At 41.8% G+C, this 17471-nt stretch overlaps 1 protein-coding gene across 1 annotated transcript in view; it reads left to right on the top strand.

Annotated features, from left to right (window-relative positions):
- Positions 1 to 17471, top strand: part of LOC113036964 (chloride channel protein 2-like) — a 62884-nt gene that overhangs the window by 33660 nt on the left and 11753 nt on the right. The window contains exons 11-15 of the mRNA XM_026193612.2: positions 1833 to 1934; positions 7641 to 7725; positions 8953 to 9108; positions 12002 to 12071; positions 13943 to 14053. Coding sequence (XP_026049397.2) covers positions 1833 to 1934; positions 7641 to 7725; positions 8953 to 9108; positions 12002 to 12071; positions 13943 to 14053 — 524 coding nt within the window. The remainder of the gene's footprint in view (positions 1 to 1832; positions 1935 to 7640; positions 7726 to 8952; positions 9109 to 12001; positions 12072 to 13942; positions 14054 to 17471) is intronic.

Below are 17471 nucleotides of genomic sequence, written 5' to 3'. Positions count from 1 at the left end.
AAGCTCTTCCCAGGAGGCTGGCACAGATGTCCCTCCTCAGCTCCTCCTTGGGCTCCCACACTCGGGGGCCTCTGGATGTCTGGGGCCTGGATCTCCTCCATGCCTGTTTCATGCCCTGGGGGACAGGGCTATGGCTCCCCACTAGCACATCGTTACATGGAGAAACTTTTTGAATACAACCGTGCTGATCCACACAGGTGTTCACAGACACAAACTACATCTTTCTTGGCTGCTACCTCACAGCACACTGTGAGCTGTCCGTCTTGACTGCTGCACAAAAAACTTTGAAAATTCAGTATTTACTGTTATTTACGCTTAGCTAGGTTAAGTGCTAAGTGGGTTGCAGTAGTGTTGTGTTTAATATGTTGCTCTCTTTTTGTTTGTTTCTCTTTTTTCATTTTTTTTCTCTCAACCGGTGATCCGGGTGATTTTTTTAAAGTGTCCTCTCTCACTGTCCCTCTTCCCCTCTGTTTTTTCCTTGTACTTTCTGTCACAACTTCTCTCAGTCCTACTTCCATCACAAACATACTCGCTTCCTATTACACAGTTCTTCACAATAAAACACGATAACAACCTTACTAAATTAAAAATGAACCACACATAAAGCAAATGCACTTTTAAATGTATTAAACACATTGTACTCCTTTGGCAATAATTACAGATTCTTTCTAAATACTTTAACCATTACTGTTTTACATTTTAACATGGATTTCAATGTGGTTAATATCTATTTATAACAGTTTTAACCGGTTACAAAAAAATCAGTTGATTCCCAAACCATAAAGTAATGCTTATCTGTGCCCAGGAAGCACTGTTGCTGTCTGAAGCTCAGTAAGGCCAAACACAGTCAAGTCAGGAACTTGTGCATAAAACGTGAAGTGTTATGCACAAAGATAAAACTTTTAGATATTTTGTTTTACATTTCAGTTCATAAGTGCACAGTCTGATTTACAGGTACAAAATATTTATGACCTGAATTTGAACCCATATGAAGAAAAAAAAAATCACACAACCTATTAGTTTTTCCAAAAATATATAAACTGAATTTTAAAAACTTACATTTTCTAATTGTGAATTGTGTATAATACACATGAAAATGAAATACAATTATTAGCAAATCTCAAATCAATATTTTATTCACAATATAACATTGAAAGTTATCAAATGTTATATGTATATATGTTAATATTTCATGAAACATGTTTCTTTTTTGGGTGGTTGGTTTTTGGGTGTCACTGTATGGGTAAACTGTTGTGAGGCATGACTCATGGGTGGGTATTACGCAGTACATGTGGGTGCACTCACCTGTTCACCTCGCCTGGTGTTTGATGAGGAAAAGGATAGGGTGAGCATGGGGTGAAACCTTCTGCTGACTGCAGTTTGATTCAGTGGGTTGATGTCGCAATTTGGTGTGATAATTGATGCAGCATTCTGTTGGTTTGTAGTTTGGTATGTTTGTGCAGTCTGTGCATTTGTGTGTTTTGTATCCCATGTACTGATTCATGGTTTGGACAGTGTAATGGTTAAATTAATAGAACAAACTCAGAATGGCATTTGATGTGTTTATTGGTGTGTTGTTTAGCCATTGGTTATGGAGTAGCTAAGCAATAGCTTATGTTGAAGTTGATAGCAGCTATAATTCTCAATTCCCGTGGTTGGAAAAACAAGTGATTAGTTTTGTTTAAGAATTAAAAGATCTCATCCAGGCAGTTTCTCTGATGTGAAGATGGGCAGAGGTTCTGCAAAACCGCAGAACAAGATTTAGTCCCTCAATATAAAAATCATATTTCTTAATGTCTTCAAGGCATTAACTTCTTTCTCTTTTTCTGCAGTATTATCAGTGGTTTTGGTGGGGCTTTGTTTGTCTACCTAAACCGACGGATTGCCCTGTTCATCAAGAAACAGAAGCTCTTCAACACATTCCTCATGAAAAAGTAAGTTGGGATTTTTTTAATATGAGGCAGTGAATGCAAAGCATTGTTGCAAATTTATGACAAGCATGTTAACTTGTCAGGAAAACTGATGCAGCCCATCTGCTTCAGTCTGCAGTCAACATGTTGTGCATTCAGACATGTTTTTCTGTAGACCTTTCTCTTTTTCATACCATTCTCTTTGAACCCCACAGATGTTTGTGTGGTTTAGTTCTATTACGTCAGCAGTTTCTGAAACACTCAGACTATGCCAGTCAAATTTTTTTAAGGAATTAAAAAATAAATAAATTCAGTATTCATTTACCGTAATTGTCGGGCTATAAGCCGCTACTTTTTGCACAAGCTTTGAACCCTGCGGCTTTTAGTCAGGTGCGGCTTTTCTATGGATTGTCTATGATTTTTGTGATATCGTAAGACGATTTGTTTTGTTTGTTCCGCTGTTGTACGGCACTACATTGCCTGGCGGAAGGATCGGGGTTCAAGAGTGGTATGTTGGTCACATGTCCGTCCGCCAGGCAACGTAGTGCCGTACGAAGTAGCGCGAAAAACAAACTTCAAAGTAGCGCTACGCGTTCAGCGGGAGGCGTGGATACTAATGTGCCACAAACAGGACTTTAATATCACCAACCATTCCCATGTTATTACGGTGTATCCATATAAATGGCCCACCCTGTACTTTTCAACTTCTTCTGTGTAAATGTCAGCTTTCAACAGTTCTGCACTTTTGTTTTCAGGTGAAAAATTCTGTATTTTCCAGCTCATTTAACATTTTTAACTTAACATTCAGCTATCAGCATCCACACTTCCATTTGATAAGAAAATGCATTTTATAGTTTCACTTGTAATTTACTCTTAATTTAACTACGTAACTCTAGAAGCCTGCACAGCACAGTCAGACATAATAAAAGGGACCCAACGTTGAAGCATAGGCTGAGACTTTAGGAAAGCATTTCCTGAAGCCTCCTAATGTTAGCCCACTTTACCCATTCCAAAACTAGTGTTGATGTGTGTTCACCGGGCTATATCCAGGTTTCATCATCATCATCATCATCATCATCATCATCGTTTATTTGTATAGCACTTTAAGAACACACCAGGCAGACCAAAGTGCTGAACAACACAGATCAAAACAACAACCAAATTAAAAATACCATAAAATCATTACATACAATAAAATAAATAAGAAGGTGTCAGTTTCCTACAGAGTTAAAAGCCAGGGAATAAAAATAGGTTTTCAATCTGGATTTAAAGACCTGGGCCCTATTTCAGGAAGCCGGTTTAGAGCAAAATCTGAGTAAGTATACCCTGAGTTAACGAAAACTCTGGGTTTTCGGTTTCACAAAGCGAGTTTAGATTAATTCTGAGCGAGTTACTATGACGACACACTCCGTGAAGCTAACCTGCCCCCTAGCAGGTTTACTACAACTAACCCTGACCTTCTCCGCCTCTTTGTCAGAAACCTGACTGTAGGAAGTGTCGGACATGGCGTGCCCCTTCCTTGAAGAGCCAGTAGATGTTGAAGCCCAAATTCTCCGCAGAGCTCTCCGCCGGGAGAGAGTGATTAGAGCGCATTTGGACATTTTATCATTTCCTGATGATTTCCTGTGTGAACGTTACCGTTTTTCAGCACAATCTATAATTTATTTGAATAACATCCTCAGGCCTAATATTGCTCATGTGACACATCGCGGACATTCTCTCAGTTCTGTACATATTATTTGTATTGCACTTCAGTTTTTTGCAAACGGGAGCTTTCTGTATAATATTGGTGACGCTGAGCACGTTTCCAAGGCTACCGTCTGTCGGGCAGTCAGGAATGTTACAGTTGCACTGAAACGTCTCGTGTACTCGTTTGTGGTGTTCCCCGGTCATAGACCCACAAGATTTATCAAAGAGGGATGCCACAAAATTGCAGGTAGCAGGATGAACGAAACTTAATTCATGATGTGGTGATACTTGAACTACTACTTAAATTTTACATTTATTCTCACGGTTCCCAGGCGTGATTGGCTGTATAGATGGCACTCACATTCCAATCATTGCTCCTTCAGTAAATGAAGGAGACTATGTGAACAGGAAGTCTTTCCACAGCATTAATGTACAGGTACATAGTTCCCTGTAGCATTTCAAACTAACAAATTATTTCATTATAGTAATCGATGATAATTTGTGTTCTCTGCACTGTGAAGATCATATGTGATGCTGCCAACATTATCACAAATGTGGGAGCCAACTGCTCAGCCTCTGTGAGTGGTGGTGGTGGACGACCTCCACCTGTTTTTCAGGCCTCCGCTTTTTTTCTGTTGGCTATAACGGGTCACATTTGAGCATACAGAGTAAGCAAATATGTACTTGTAATGTGCTCAGATAATTTCAATAAGTGCTTACAGAGGGGAAATTAATGTAGCCTCTAACTGCAATCGATTTACATCGGACAAACAGACCAAGCACTATGGCTCATAATACAATTACACCTTACCTGTTTGGACTATATTTTTATATTTCATTTTTACTTGCTGCCAGGAACGTTTGGGGCCTGTTGGGTTGCACCTGCGCTCACATCACATCACAAAATCAAATGTATGAAATAAAAAATAAAATAAAATATAATAAAATAACGTGTTAAATGGGTGGAAATCCCTAGATCAATGTTTAAATTAACACTCACGCATTGACTCTGTCGGCCATGTTTTGCCATGCATGCTCCCTTTCTTTTGCAGCTGAGGCTGTGTTACTTTTTTCCCGCAAAATTTGCATGTTATCGCCCACCCCCGTGACATCACGCTCCAAAGCCCTATACTGCCATCAGAATTTCGGCCTCAAGCGCTGTAAAATACATTGACCGCGCCTTCTTTCCCTCCGTCTCCATGGTGACTCGCTTAATCTGTACTCCACTAATCAGGGCTTTATGTATCCTCGTGTGCGCGCTTAACTTGGGGTTAAAGCAACTCTGCGTTGATTGAACTAATTGTTATCAGCCTTTCTGAAACCGAATATTCCGAGTTGGACAGTTCGGGGTTACTCAACCCTGAGTATCGTTTTTTTCACTCTGAGTTTTCTAAACCGGCTTCCTGAAATAGGGCCCTGCACTGATGACGCTTGTCTAATTTGGAGGGGAAGGTTATTCCAGAGCATCGGAGCTGCAATTGAAAAGGCTCGGTCTCCTCTGCATTTCAGCCGCGACTTAGGGACCGACAGCAGCAGCTGCTCAGCTGAACGGAGCGAGCGGGGAGGAACATGTGGCTTCAGCAAATCAGATAAATAGACAGGAGCCAGACCATTTAAAGATTTAAAAGCCAATAAAAGGACTTTAAAACGAACCCTAAATTCAATAGGAAGCCAATGCAAGGAAGCCAGAACCGGAGTGATGTGATCGAATTTCCTACTACCAGTTAAAAATCGCGCCGCCGCATTTTGAACTAACTGCAGGCGTGACAAGGTGCCCGACCCAACCCCTATTAAAAGGGAATTACAATAGTCCAGACGTGAGGTGATAAAAGCATGAATAAGAGTTTCCAAATTGGGTTTGGAAAGGAAAGGCTTAACCTTCGACAGGCGTCTGAGGTGATAAAAAGCTGATTTCACCACCCCACTTACATGACCTTCAAAAGTAAGCGCAGAATCAAGTTTAACACCAAGATTAGTGATTGAACTTTTCAGATGAGAGGTCAAATCATCAAAATCAACATCTGGAGAATCAGTAGAACGATGCGGGCCATATAAAATTACTTCCGTTTTGCGACCATTAAAATTCAAAAAATTATTTGCCATCCATAATTTAATATCGCTAAGACAGTCAAGCAGTGATTGACATGGGGAGGTATCCAAATGACTAAAAGGTAAGTAAAGCTGACAGTCATCGGCATACAAATGAAATGACACTCCGTGTTTACGAAAAATCGCACCAAGGGGGAGTAAATACAGCGAGAAAAGTAATGGCCCAAGGATAGATCCCTGGGGCACACCCCAAAGCAGAGGGGCCACAGAGGAAGCGGCCAGCCCCAGCTTGACACAAAAACTCCTTTCGGAAAGATATGATTTTATCCATGACAATGCCAGATCACAAATTCCCACACAGTGATGTAAGCGGGAGATCAGCAGGTCGTGGTCCACTGTGTCAAATGCAGCTGTCATATCCAATAACACAAGCACAGCATATTTACCACGATCAGTAGCAACAAGAATGTCATTCATAACTTCATACATCTGGCTATTGATTTCAAGAAGTTCAAGAATATGGAGGTAGTCCTCCTCCTTCATTATTCCACTCACTTTGTATAATGTACCAGTACCACTGGCAGCAAAACTACTGTACAGAGCCCCTCTGATGACATGGTCCAAAAAATAAATATCTTGTGGCCGCAAAATACTACTTCGTGGGCACGAAATGGGTATAACATGCCCACGAAATACTTATTTGTGGCCACGAAACACGTGACTGATAACCGTGATCCTTCCCAGGCCCTTGCAGTTGGTTGACAATAAAATCTATGTAAAGCAACTGGGCCTTCAATATCCTGTTTAAATGTCTCTCCATAATAATGGTTCCTTGCATTGCCAGGCTTTTCAAAATGCATTTGTAGCTCATCCCCAGCCTAAAATAAAACTCAATCATACTGTCTCTGTCCACAGTGCATAGGTTTAGCCTACTCTTATGCTTATGTCTCTACGCAGCTGTCCAGGAATTGTATCAATATGATGTGCGCACGTTATCTATTTCGTTGCCACAAATGCGTAATTCGTTGCCACGTTATACCCAATTCATGCCCACAAATTAGCATTTCGTGCGCACGTTATGCCTATAATACTACTACTAAATACCTATAATACTACTTCGTGCCCTCGAAATAGTATTGCGTGGCCACAAATAAGTATTTCGCGGGCACGTTATACTATTTCGAGGGCATAAAGTAGTATTTTGTGGCCACAATTTATTTACTTTTTGGACCATGTCATCAGAGGGGCTCCGTACAAAACAGACCCAGGGCATGTTTGACAGTTGGTGCAGTTCACATTAACTCCTTCAAACATACCGCTCGTCATTATAGCCAGCCAGTTCGATGTTTGGTCATCAGAAATTAATACTTTTCTCCATAAGGCTTTTGGCTTGTCCATGTGGTCAAGCTATAGATTTCAGTTAAGCTACCAAGAGTCTAGTCGAAGTTCAACTGTTAAAACACATTCGACCAAATATTAATAGGGGCATATGTATATTTGTGTCTCTGCATACTTTCGATCCTATGTGTATTAGAGAAAACCCCAAACACATTCAAACCTGTGCACAAAATTCCAGTTTCTTATATTCATTTAAAAGGAATAAATGACAAATCATAGATTGACAGAATGATATGGTAAAGCTCTAAACTCCACATGCATAAATACATTGAGCTGCTGACATGTGATTGGATAATTTGAGATTTGCCTTAAAAATAATTTTCATAGGTATACCCAGCAAGGTGGCCTGTAAGTGTATTATTTTAAGTTAAACAAACTTGAGTAAATAAAGGAAAAAATGTACCTATAAAAATTAATATAATATAGTGATTGGCTTCACGTTGCTTTTTCACCCATGCGTGAATAACTATGGTTTTCTCAGTAACTGTTAGACATGCATTATTCCCTGTTTATTGTTTTATGTTATTGTTTTAAAGCATTTCATTGTTTTACCCTTGCTTACTTGTTCTTTCTGTTATATATCTATGTTCTTAGATGTCTTGTGTATCCAGTGATGGTCTCTTTCCTCATTTCGTCACTATTGTTTCCTTCTGGTTTTGGACAGTTTATGGCTGGAGAGGTAGGTTCACAAAGCCCATGAACCATATATTATTTTTATTACATATACTCATCACTCTACAGTTATTACAGTAGACATCAAAGAATTCTTTAAAAAAATATGCAGGGCTTTTTCTCTTTATTCTAATTAAGCTAATTTTGAAATGTATCTAAAGATGGTTTACATATCATACATGTTGTATGGTTTGAAAACAGTCTTTATCCATCTTAAATCATTTAATTATTGATATACCAAATTATTGATATATCAATAAGACTTAAAATTCAGCCCGTTCTTGTTAAATTGAAGTCATTCATTATATAATAAAATACATCATCAACTAACTCAAAAAAATGAAAAAATTTTCTGTGGATTACACATCATGGAAATGCTAATGTTAAATAAAAGGATAATATTGAAACCATTAGAAATTATCTTCTAGGGTTTCAAGCCAAACACTGAATTTTGAATGAAATATGTCTGTGAAGGTTCTCAGTCATCCAGGTCATCGTAGTCAAAGGAGCTTGCAAAGAAAAGCGTCTGGGCTTCTTTAAGTTGCTTGAAGACGTTTCACCTCTCATCCAAGAAGCTTCTTCAGTTCTAAGGTCAAATGGTGGAGAGTCCCAGATATAAACCTAGTGGGAGTTTCCCCCCACAGAGGGACAAAAGGACCCCCTGATGATCCTCTAATCGCCTGAGCCAAGGTGTGAAACTGGGCGTGGGTCCCAATCAGCCAGAGTTTCGGGTGAGCTCATTGTAAAACCTGGCCCCACCTTATCATGTGATGTCCTGAGGTCAGATGGCCCAGGATGTGAGTGGGCGTTAAGGCGTCTGGGAAGGATCTCAAAACTGGATTATAAATGGCAGAGAGTTGGTGTCGTAAACCCCCGCCTCTGTTCAAAGATGGTCGCTCACAGTGGACATAGATGCTTCTTTCACTCCTCTTTCAAACCATCTGTCCTCTCTGTCCAAAATGTGAACGTTGGCATCCTCAAAGAGTGACCTTTATCCTTAAGATGCAGATGGACTGCTGAGTCTTGTCCTGTGGAGGTGGCTCTTCTGTGTTGTGCCATGCGCTTGTGAAGTGGCTGTTTGGTCTCTCCGATGTAGAGGTCTGAGCATTCCTCTACATGGACACCAACTATCTGTCATGTGTTTCTGTTTCTATTATCTGTGAAAGAGCTCCGACTCAGTCACAGTCGTAGTAATTGTATTTTTTTTATTTGTTTAATTTTCCAAATTTTCCAGCTGACACAGAACGAGGCTTTGGTCACATTACTGGACAACCGCACATGGACTAAAGACGGCATCGCTGAAGAGTTTGACTACATTGGAAACGCACGAGTCTGGATGCACCCACAAGTCACCGTCTTCGGCACACTGGCCCTTTTCACCATAATGAGAGTAAGGTGAAAATATGTGTACAAAGCTGTAGGTTTGATTTATGCTAGTAAATGTGTCTGTCTGCAAGTTTTCATAATGTATAAAATGAATTTGTCATTCTATGTAAAGTATGTTAAATTCATGCACAATTCCTGACAGGATTTATTATACATACACGGGGTGCTATCCCCCCTTTTTAATCCAGAGGTCCACATTTACTTACATGTGAATGTGTTATTAATGTCTTTTTAAAAGCTTTCCCATGTTAATTTTATTTGCTGGAAAGAAAATATGTCCCTCTGCTGGTGCTGCAGCTTACTGCGAGTGCAACTAGTGCATGCATGTCCATTTCATGCTTTGGAGAGGCAAAGTGTGAAATGGAAACAGTGGACTACTCTATGTATTACATGCTTTGCTTTGATACTAGGTTGGTCTGAAAGCTGCGTGTGCAGCACACATGCATTTAAAGAACACTGACGGTAGGACATGATTTTCTATCATGGTGTAGGAGTGTCAGGTGCACACTGATATTGGCTCTGTCACACCGATCTTGCTAGTGAGCTGATGTCAATGTTAAACGTATAAGCTGCATTCTTGTCTTTGAATAAGAAACTTTGAATGATTATTTTATGGTTAATGGTTCCAAACATCTTAACATAAGAAGATGATCCAGCTAGGCTATCATTTTGACTCTAAAGGGGTCGGCAACCCTGGGCATGCGTGCCACAGCTGGCACGCAAAGGGTTAGATGATGGCACGACACACAGTGAATTAATCTGAGAAGGTGCATTAAAAAATAATAATCTATGGACGGGCCACTGGTGCACATCACTAATTAGCTTACATTAGTTGTGCCACTTCCACATTCCAACACTTCAAACGTTCAAGAGCTGTCTGCTCAGCGCAGCATCAGCACCACGAATTCACAATGCAGGTGTTTGGACCAATGCTTTCTTTTCTGATTAAACCAGAAAGCTTTAATGGGCAGCTGGATTTGTCTCGTGCATTTTCACCTGCTGGACATCACTACCTGACAAGTGTAACTGTCTTCAGAGCATTGCACAGGCCTTATTGACAGTGTTTGGCTCCACATATCTGTGTGAGCAGACTTTCTATCACACAAATAATGTTCTCAGCACCTCCCATAGCCGTCTGACTGCCGGACACTTGGAGACCTGTGTCTCTGAGTGGGAGACCATAGACCACAATAACATGTATTAACAAACATGCCTTAGTATTTTTCCTTATCACTTTTGTGAGTAGACCATAAATAGCATTTGTATTTTCTGTCGTACAGTTCCTTTGCTGTTATAGAGTTCTTGTTTTGGATAAAAAGTGTTTTTTTTTATTTGCTTTTTGTTTAAAACAGCTGATCTGCACTTTGCCAACATCTGCGAACAAATATAGTTCTTTAAAATTATTCTATATAGCGTGGAACTGTTGAGCATGATTGCTAATGCAATGGTTGATATGGCACATTGACTTCTGAGGAAACGTTCTGATAATGCTACTCATTATCAGAACGGTTGCCGACCCGTGATTTAGACCAAGGGTATTCAACTGAAATTTAAGGATGTCTGGTCAGAGAAAACTTCCTCAGTCAATTTACTATGCAAGCTACAATGCATGTGACCAATTTGTGCATCTCCTGTGTTAGGGCTGGGCGATATATCGAGTTTTTTAAAAATATCTATTTATTTTCATGCGAGATATAAGATGTGACAATATCGTTTATATCGATATAGTCTATGTTACGTTATAATTATACTTGTGGAGCCGCAGGTTTGCCTCTTTCGTCCACTTTTGTCTCTACGCTGCGTTACTCGGCCTCGCCTCTCCTTCACTAAACACAACTCCCCCTCCCCCATAGCTTCACCTGCAGGCAATGACAAGATGAAAGTGGAAAATCTCCGTTAGCGAGTTACCGCGGATCGCCCCATGCATTGGGCTGGACGGCGTCAACGTGTTAGCGAGCTAACCGCGCTAACGAGCTAACCGCGCTAACGACATGCAGCCCACAGGGGCTGCACGGCCTAAAATCCTTTCATTTTCTCAAAAATCGACAGCGCGCCTTATGTATGAATTCTGGTTGTGCTTACTGACCACGAACTGATTTTATGTGGAACACAGCGCTCAGCAATCTGTCAAAAAATGTTTTAATATGACTTTGCTAAGCTACGGAGCTGCACCGCTTGATGGATTGTCGGAGGATTACGGCTACCGGGGAGGAGCCTCGCGGAGTGATACGTACTGTGTGTGTATAAGGACCATAAATGGCACCTGTTCAGAGACGTGGTGCAGCTGTGAAATCTGTCTTTGTTATTATGCTCAGCGTCTATTAGTTTACATTTTGACTGCATAATTGTGAGCTTTTTGTTATGCACAAAAACAACATTTTCTTTTATTTATGGACCATGATTATTTAATAAATACTGATAATTTATTTTTGAGTAATTTCTTCATGTACATCTACGCTGTATGTAAATAAAAGTGCCCGTGTGACAGCTGGGACACAGTGTGACTAAGAACTCTCTTTTTGTTCTTAACTTATGGCTTTAAAAAAAAATCGAGATATATATCTTATATCGCCATCCAGGTAAAAAAATATCGAGATATGCATTTTGGGTCATATCGCCCAGCCCTATCCTGTGTGCACACACTGGCTACAATAAGCCTATAGAAAAGAGCTGTGCAAATTAAAATAACCCTACAGTAAATCTAAAAAACTTTGAGCAGAGTAAAACAGAAATCGCGCATTGAAACCAAATAGGTCAAGGTCTGTATAAAGTAGCATCTGGGTTTAGACTGCGGTCTGCCTTGTGGTGAGCTGGAATCTAGAAACACACCAGATAATACCATGCAGCTCCTGGAATGTCACCCTATTCTTTCTGTTGATGTCTTCTTCTTCTTTTAGTTCTGGATGTGTGCCTTGGCCATCACCATGCCAGTGCCCTATGGAGCCTTCATGCCAGTACTTGTCATTGGTAAGATGTGTGTTTTTCTGTGAAGAAGAACAGATGAAACACATTTGAAGGCGTTAACACAAGGCTCAGGGGTGAACAGTCATTTGCCATGACTGTGAGGGGAGAGAAACAGGATAAAGGCACAGTTGAAGACAGCCAGAGATTAATAAATAAAAATTGTAGTTGTATATATACACACAGAATGAAAAGAAATGGGAAAAAGGAAAGACTCCCCCAGCAGGCTAGACCTAAGGCAGCATAACTAAGGAAGGATTCAGGGTCACCAGCCCTAATGATATGCTTTGGCAAAAAGGAAAGTTTGAAGCCTAATCTTGAAAGTAGAGATGACTAACTGAATGCTTATCAGGGAGTTTTTAGGACATCCAGATAATAACGACTGACAGCATTCCAGCCTAGAAGTAACACATCCATGAATTTGTTTTTCAACATCACTCAGACAAAATATTTGTGTAGCATGTTTAAAAAGTGAATAAAGGCAGACCTATATTTTGTTTAACATGTGCATTGAGTCAGTTTCCTCACTGTGTTACTGGAAGTTCAAGTAATGTCATGCATGCCTAGCTGTGAGTAATCACCAGTGGACAAAAGAAGTATTCTTGAAGGGTTTAGCTAGTGGTTGTGTGAAGTTGCTTGCTTGCTGTCATTATGCAAAAATGGTAACAGAGAGGTTTTTACGCCAATACTACAGAAAACATTGTGAATGATTTGGTTACTAGCAGATTGCTGGGGTTGACAGTAGTTTGCAGTAATGATAGTCAAGAAGAAATTGACTTGCCTACAAACATTTGCCAACTACCCATCGAGGAGCACTGAAACTGTAGAGTGGTAAGAAACCTCAAAACAGAGACCTTCAATACTCCTTCAACAGGCATCTCCGAGAACGTTAGAGCACTTTTGCAAATATGTGATGTCTTGATAAATCGAGCAGATATTTGAAGTTTACACAGCACCATTCTCGCATGAAAATATCTTAAAAGTTTATTTTGTGACCCAGACAGAGTAATCTTTCAAACTCTGCCACTCTGTGTTCCTCCGCCACTGCCTCGTTTGAGTTTTGGGCGAAATGGATTCTGGGATATTGCATTTCGTCATTTCAAGCTGATGGGCAAGCCATAGGCAACCGTGTCTTGGCTGGCCTCACCCTGGGGACCAGCATGGGTACTGGAGCAGACTGAATGGCAATCCCACCCGAGTAGGTGCGGGTGCAGGAGTAGGCTGCCCTCACATTGGAAGACAGGACAAGCACTGGCAACAGCTGGGCGTCAGCTGTCCCCGCCTGAATAACAGAAATGGGTGCAAGAATGTTTTTGAGCTGAGATTATTTCAATGATTTTGGTGTTTGTGAAGCTGACTGCAAAGTAAGTGAAATTATTGTCTCAGAATTGGACAATGTTCAAGGTGACGTTTAGGTCTTTGAGTCAGCAGAATATATCACTGGGTTTTCTGTTCACCAGCCCGGTGACACTTAACGCACTGTTTCCAGTCCTGTAGAGACTGAGTTCTTGGTTCCCCAGTCGGCCTTTTCCAAGACTAAAATCTGTGAACTCCTTCATTTTCCAGAGTTCTCCAGTGGACCACATTGGAGTCTTTGCAAGGTTCATTTTGGCCCCTGAACCAAAGTTTGACAACCCTATTTTAGATTACTGTAGTGACTGATTCAATAATGATTTCAAAACTCAATACTTTTTTTGTTTTAGATAAGTTTTATATTTTGACTTAGCAATTTATTTTTGTCAGGCTGATGGTGCTCAAGCCACAGTGATTTCAGTTTTCTGTGCACATGTTTGAAAATTCTTGCAAGTCTAAGAACTGCTGATTTTGATAAACAGCCACATACTGATTGTGAATCTCTATCTCCTTCCACATTTCAGGGGCCAGCTTGGGGCGTCTGGTTGGAGAATGCATGGCATACTGGTTCCCGGAAGGCATTCATGCAGGTCATGCTATCTATCCCATAGTGCCAGGAGGCTACGCTGTGGTGGGTAAGTTAGCGACTCTCTCCTGACTACATTCTACTTAAAATGACAAATACTTTCTTTGGTACAAAGTAAATAAAATAACATTCTTAACATTTTGGAGACCCTTGTAGCTCACAAAGAACCCTATGCACACACCTCGGGAGTTTCGTGAATGTTTCAGCACTTTTGCTTTCCAGTGGAGACACTGTAGTGGCGCATGATCTGAACAGAGGATAAAAGAGTCGCCCAGGAGGTAGTAATGAAGAAGGTCAACCAACCACTGTATTGCCAGATACTGCTCGTCCACAGAGCTGTATCTACCTTCCCGCTCAGATAGCTTCTGGCTTATATAAATGACCAGACAGTCAAACCCCCTCACCTGCTGGGACAAAGCTGCCTCAACTTGGAAGGCCTTAAACAGGCAGGGGTCTCAAACTCAAATGAGCCGCGGGCCACTTCTGGCACCGTCATCTCATTGGAGGGCCACTTAAGTGTCCAAGTAGTACAAAAAAACAAAAACACCCACTAATATTTCCTAAAATCTAGTGTGTTGTTTGTTTTATTTAATTCCAAATATTGTGTAACAAGACAAAATTGCAAACATGAAAACAATTTTTTTCTCACTCTTAACTATCTGAATCCTTTCAGTTTCATTTGTCATATGCAAGTTAGCACAGGGTCAGCATTGCAATGAAATGTATTTGACGAGTAGAAGACAGTCACCCAGCAGTATAGCACAGTATAGTACAGTAGTTTCAAATAAACAGCTCTTTCTGGCCAGACACGTGGCAGCACTTTTGCTATTTTGTTTGTATTTAACAAAATAAAAATGCAGGCATAAGCATACACATTAGTTTTCGACTACAAGTGAAAATTTTCCTTCCAAATAAATCTCTCACTGAACTAACACAGCCCTCAACATGTTTGCACTCTCTTGTTACCTCGGCCAGGCCAGTAACTAGCTTTACTTTGCTAGCGAGAGAAAGAAGCGTTGAAAGGCTGCTCCAGCAGAACTTTATTGTTTCGGAGGAAAACACGAACACAGTGTACAGTCGAGTCTTAATAGCTTACTGGGCTCGTCAGGCACTCTTTTTGGCTGCAGTGGTTATTTTTATATTTACATGCTTCCATCTCCCAAGCACCACCTCACCTCCTCTCTGGTCGTGCAACATGGGCAAGATACGATGGCTGTCGTTTTCTCTATCTGAAGGTTGCCTGCAGATAGATACTGTACCTCTGTCCAACTGTACACTTCTTTGGGTTGGCTAAGAGCCCCACCTGCCTCAGGCACTCCAGGACCATGGACTTCCATTGCATATGCTCCGCCGAAAACTGATCTGGTCTGTAGCTGTCCAAATGGAAATATTGGCTTCAGGCCCACTCCAACGTTCGAGCGGGGAGCTAGGGCTGGGCGATGTGACCCAAAATTCATATCTCGATATTTTTTAGCTGGATGGCGATATAAGATATATATCTCGATTTTTTTTTTTTAAGTTTTAAGTTTTAAGTTAAGAACAAAAAGAGTTCTAGTCACACTGTGTCCCAGCTGTCACACGGGCACTTTTATTTACATACAGCGTAGATGTACATGAAGAAATTACTCAAAAATAAATTATCAGCATTTATTAAATAATCATGGTCCATAAATAAAAGAAAACAATGTTGTTTTTGTGCATAACAAAAAGCTCACAATTGTGCAGTCAAAATGTAAACTGATAGACGCTGAGCATAATAACAAAGAGACAGATTTCACAGCTGCACCACGTCTCTGAACAGGTGCCATTTATGGTCCTTATACACACACAGTACGTATCACTCCGCGAGGCTCCTCCCCGGTAGCCGTAATCCTCCGACAATCCATCAAGCGGTGCAGCTCCGTAGCTTAGCAAAGTCATATTAAAACATTTTTTGACAGATTGCTGAGCGCTGTGTTCCACATAAAATCGGTTCGTGGTCAGTAAGCACAACCAGAATTCATACATAAGGCGCGCTGATTTTCCGCTTTCATCTTGTCTTTTTTTTCTTTTTTTTTGCCTGTCCCGTTTGGCTTTTTTGCATCAGAATTGTTGTCTAAAGGCAAAGAAAGATGCCCAACGGATTTACTTTACCAAATTGACCATCCCAGCCTTGCCGTAATGGTCCATTTGATTCACCTTTTATTGTTTATTTTATTTTCACTTGCTGAATACGGGACAGACTTGACTGGGGGAAAGAAGGGGAGAAAGAAAGAGGGAAAGAGAAACAGCTGAGAAGAGGGACGGGGGAGAAGGGCAAAAAAGAAAACCAACAGAATGAGCAGAAAAAAAAAATATATCGATCACCTGGATCACCTGTTGAGAAAGAAAAAAGAAAACAAGCAGAAGAGAACAAGAGTCATAGAATAAACAACATCACAATGATGAAGCAGGTATGGAGGAGATCAAAACTCCAGACATCCAGAGGCCCCCAGAACACAAGAGACCAAGGAAGACCAACAGAGGGGCAGCCGCGCCACTGTCCCAGTAAGAGCTGAGGAGAGTCCCAGATGAGGGCTCACTCAGCAGCCGCGGAGCAGAAGCCAGGGGGAGTTGCAGTGACGCGCCCGTGAGCTCCGCCGGCAGCCAGCTGTGCCTGAGTGACCGAGCCCCAGGCCGAGAGGCCGAGGGCACCCCACCTCCGAAGTGGCCCGAGCGAGCCCCAGGCTCCAGGCCCCGATAAGCGGCCGCCAAGGAGTGAGCCGGTGTGTACCTGGACGCCCATCCCCGGACACAAAGAACCACCAACGCACCGATGTCTGAGGGAGTTCGCCACTGGCAGGGGAAGTGGTGGTGGGTGGAGATAGGCCTCCAAACCTTGGAGGGCCTGAGATGTCCCCAGAGAGGTGGCACCTGACACCCAACCTGACATATAGACACAGACATACAGGCACAGACAGATACAAACATCCATTCCCACCCTCATGCTCTCATATGCACTTACTCCACACTCAACCAACGTGGAGACAGACATAAAGAGACGCTGTACACACGATCACACTCCCCAAGCGTACTCTAAGCCCCGGGTATAGGTACCCTTGCCCCTGGAGGGGGGAACTGCACCCAGACCCAGGTGGTGTTATCCTTTTCCCTGCGGTGGGGGGAGGCAGACCGCCCCGACTCCGCAGCAGCCCCACACTCCAGACCGCAGTCGGACGGCCAACTCCTCCTCCTGGCCCCCCCGCTCCAGCAGGTCGCAGAGAATGGGGGTGAGAGAAGACTCCAAACCTCCCTCCACCCGCTCATTGTAGTGTTGATGCATGTGTGTTCTAAGGTGCAATTAAAACCCAGGAGGGCATGGAGCTACCTGCCAGAGAGCAGCAGGTAAGCGCATAGTCCCTCCTGCTGGCCCTCAATGTCTACGTGTATTTAACCTTGAGAGGTGGGCAACGACGCCAGGGGTGAGGTGTACACCCTGATGGTAATTT

Source organism: Astatotilapia calliptera, chromosome 14 (assembly GCF_964374335.1).
Source record: "Astatotilapia calliptera chromosome 14, fAstCal68.1, whole genome shotgun sequence".
NCBI classification, from domain to species: Eukaryota; Metazoa; Chordata; class Actinopteri; order Cichliformes; family Cichlidae; genus Astatotilapia; species Astatotilapia calliptera.
This window is presented reverse-complemented; position numbering and strand designations above follow the sequence as displayed.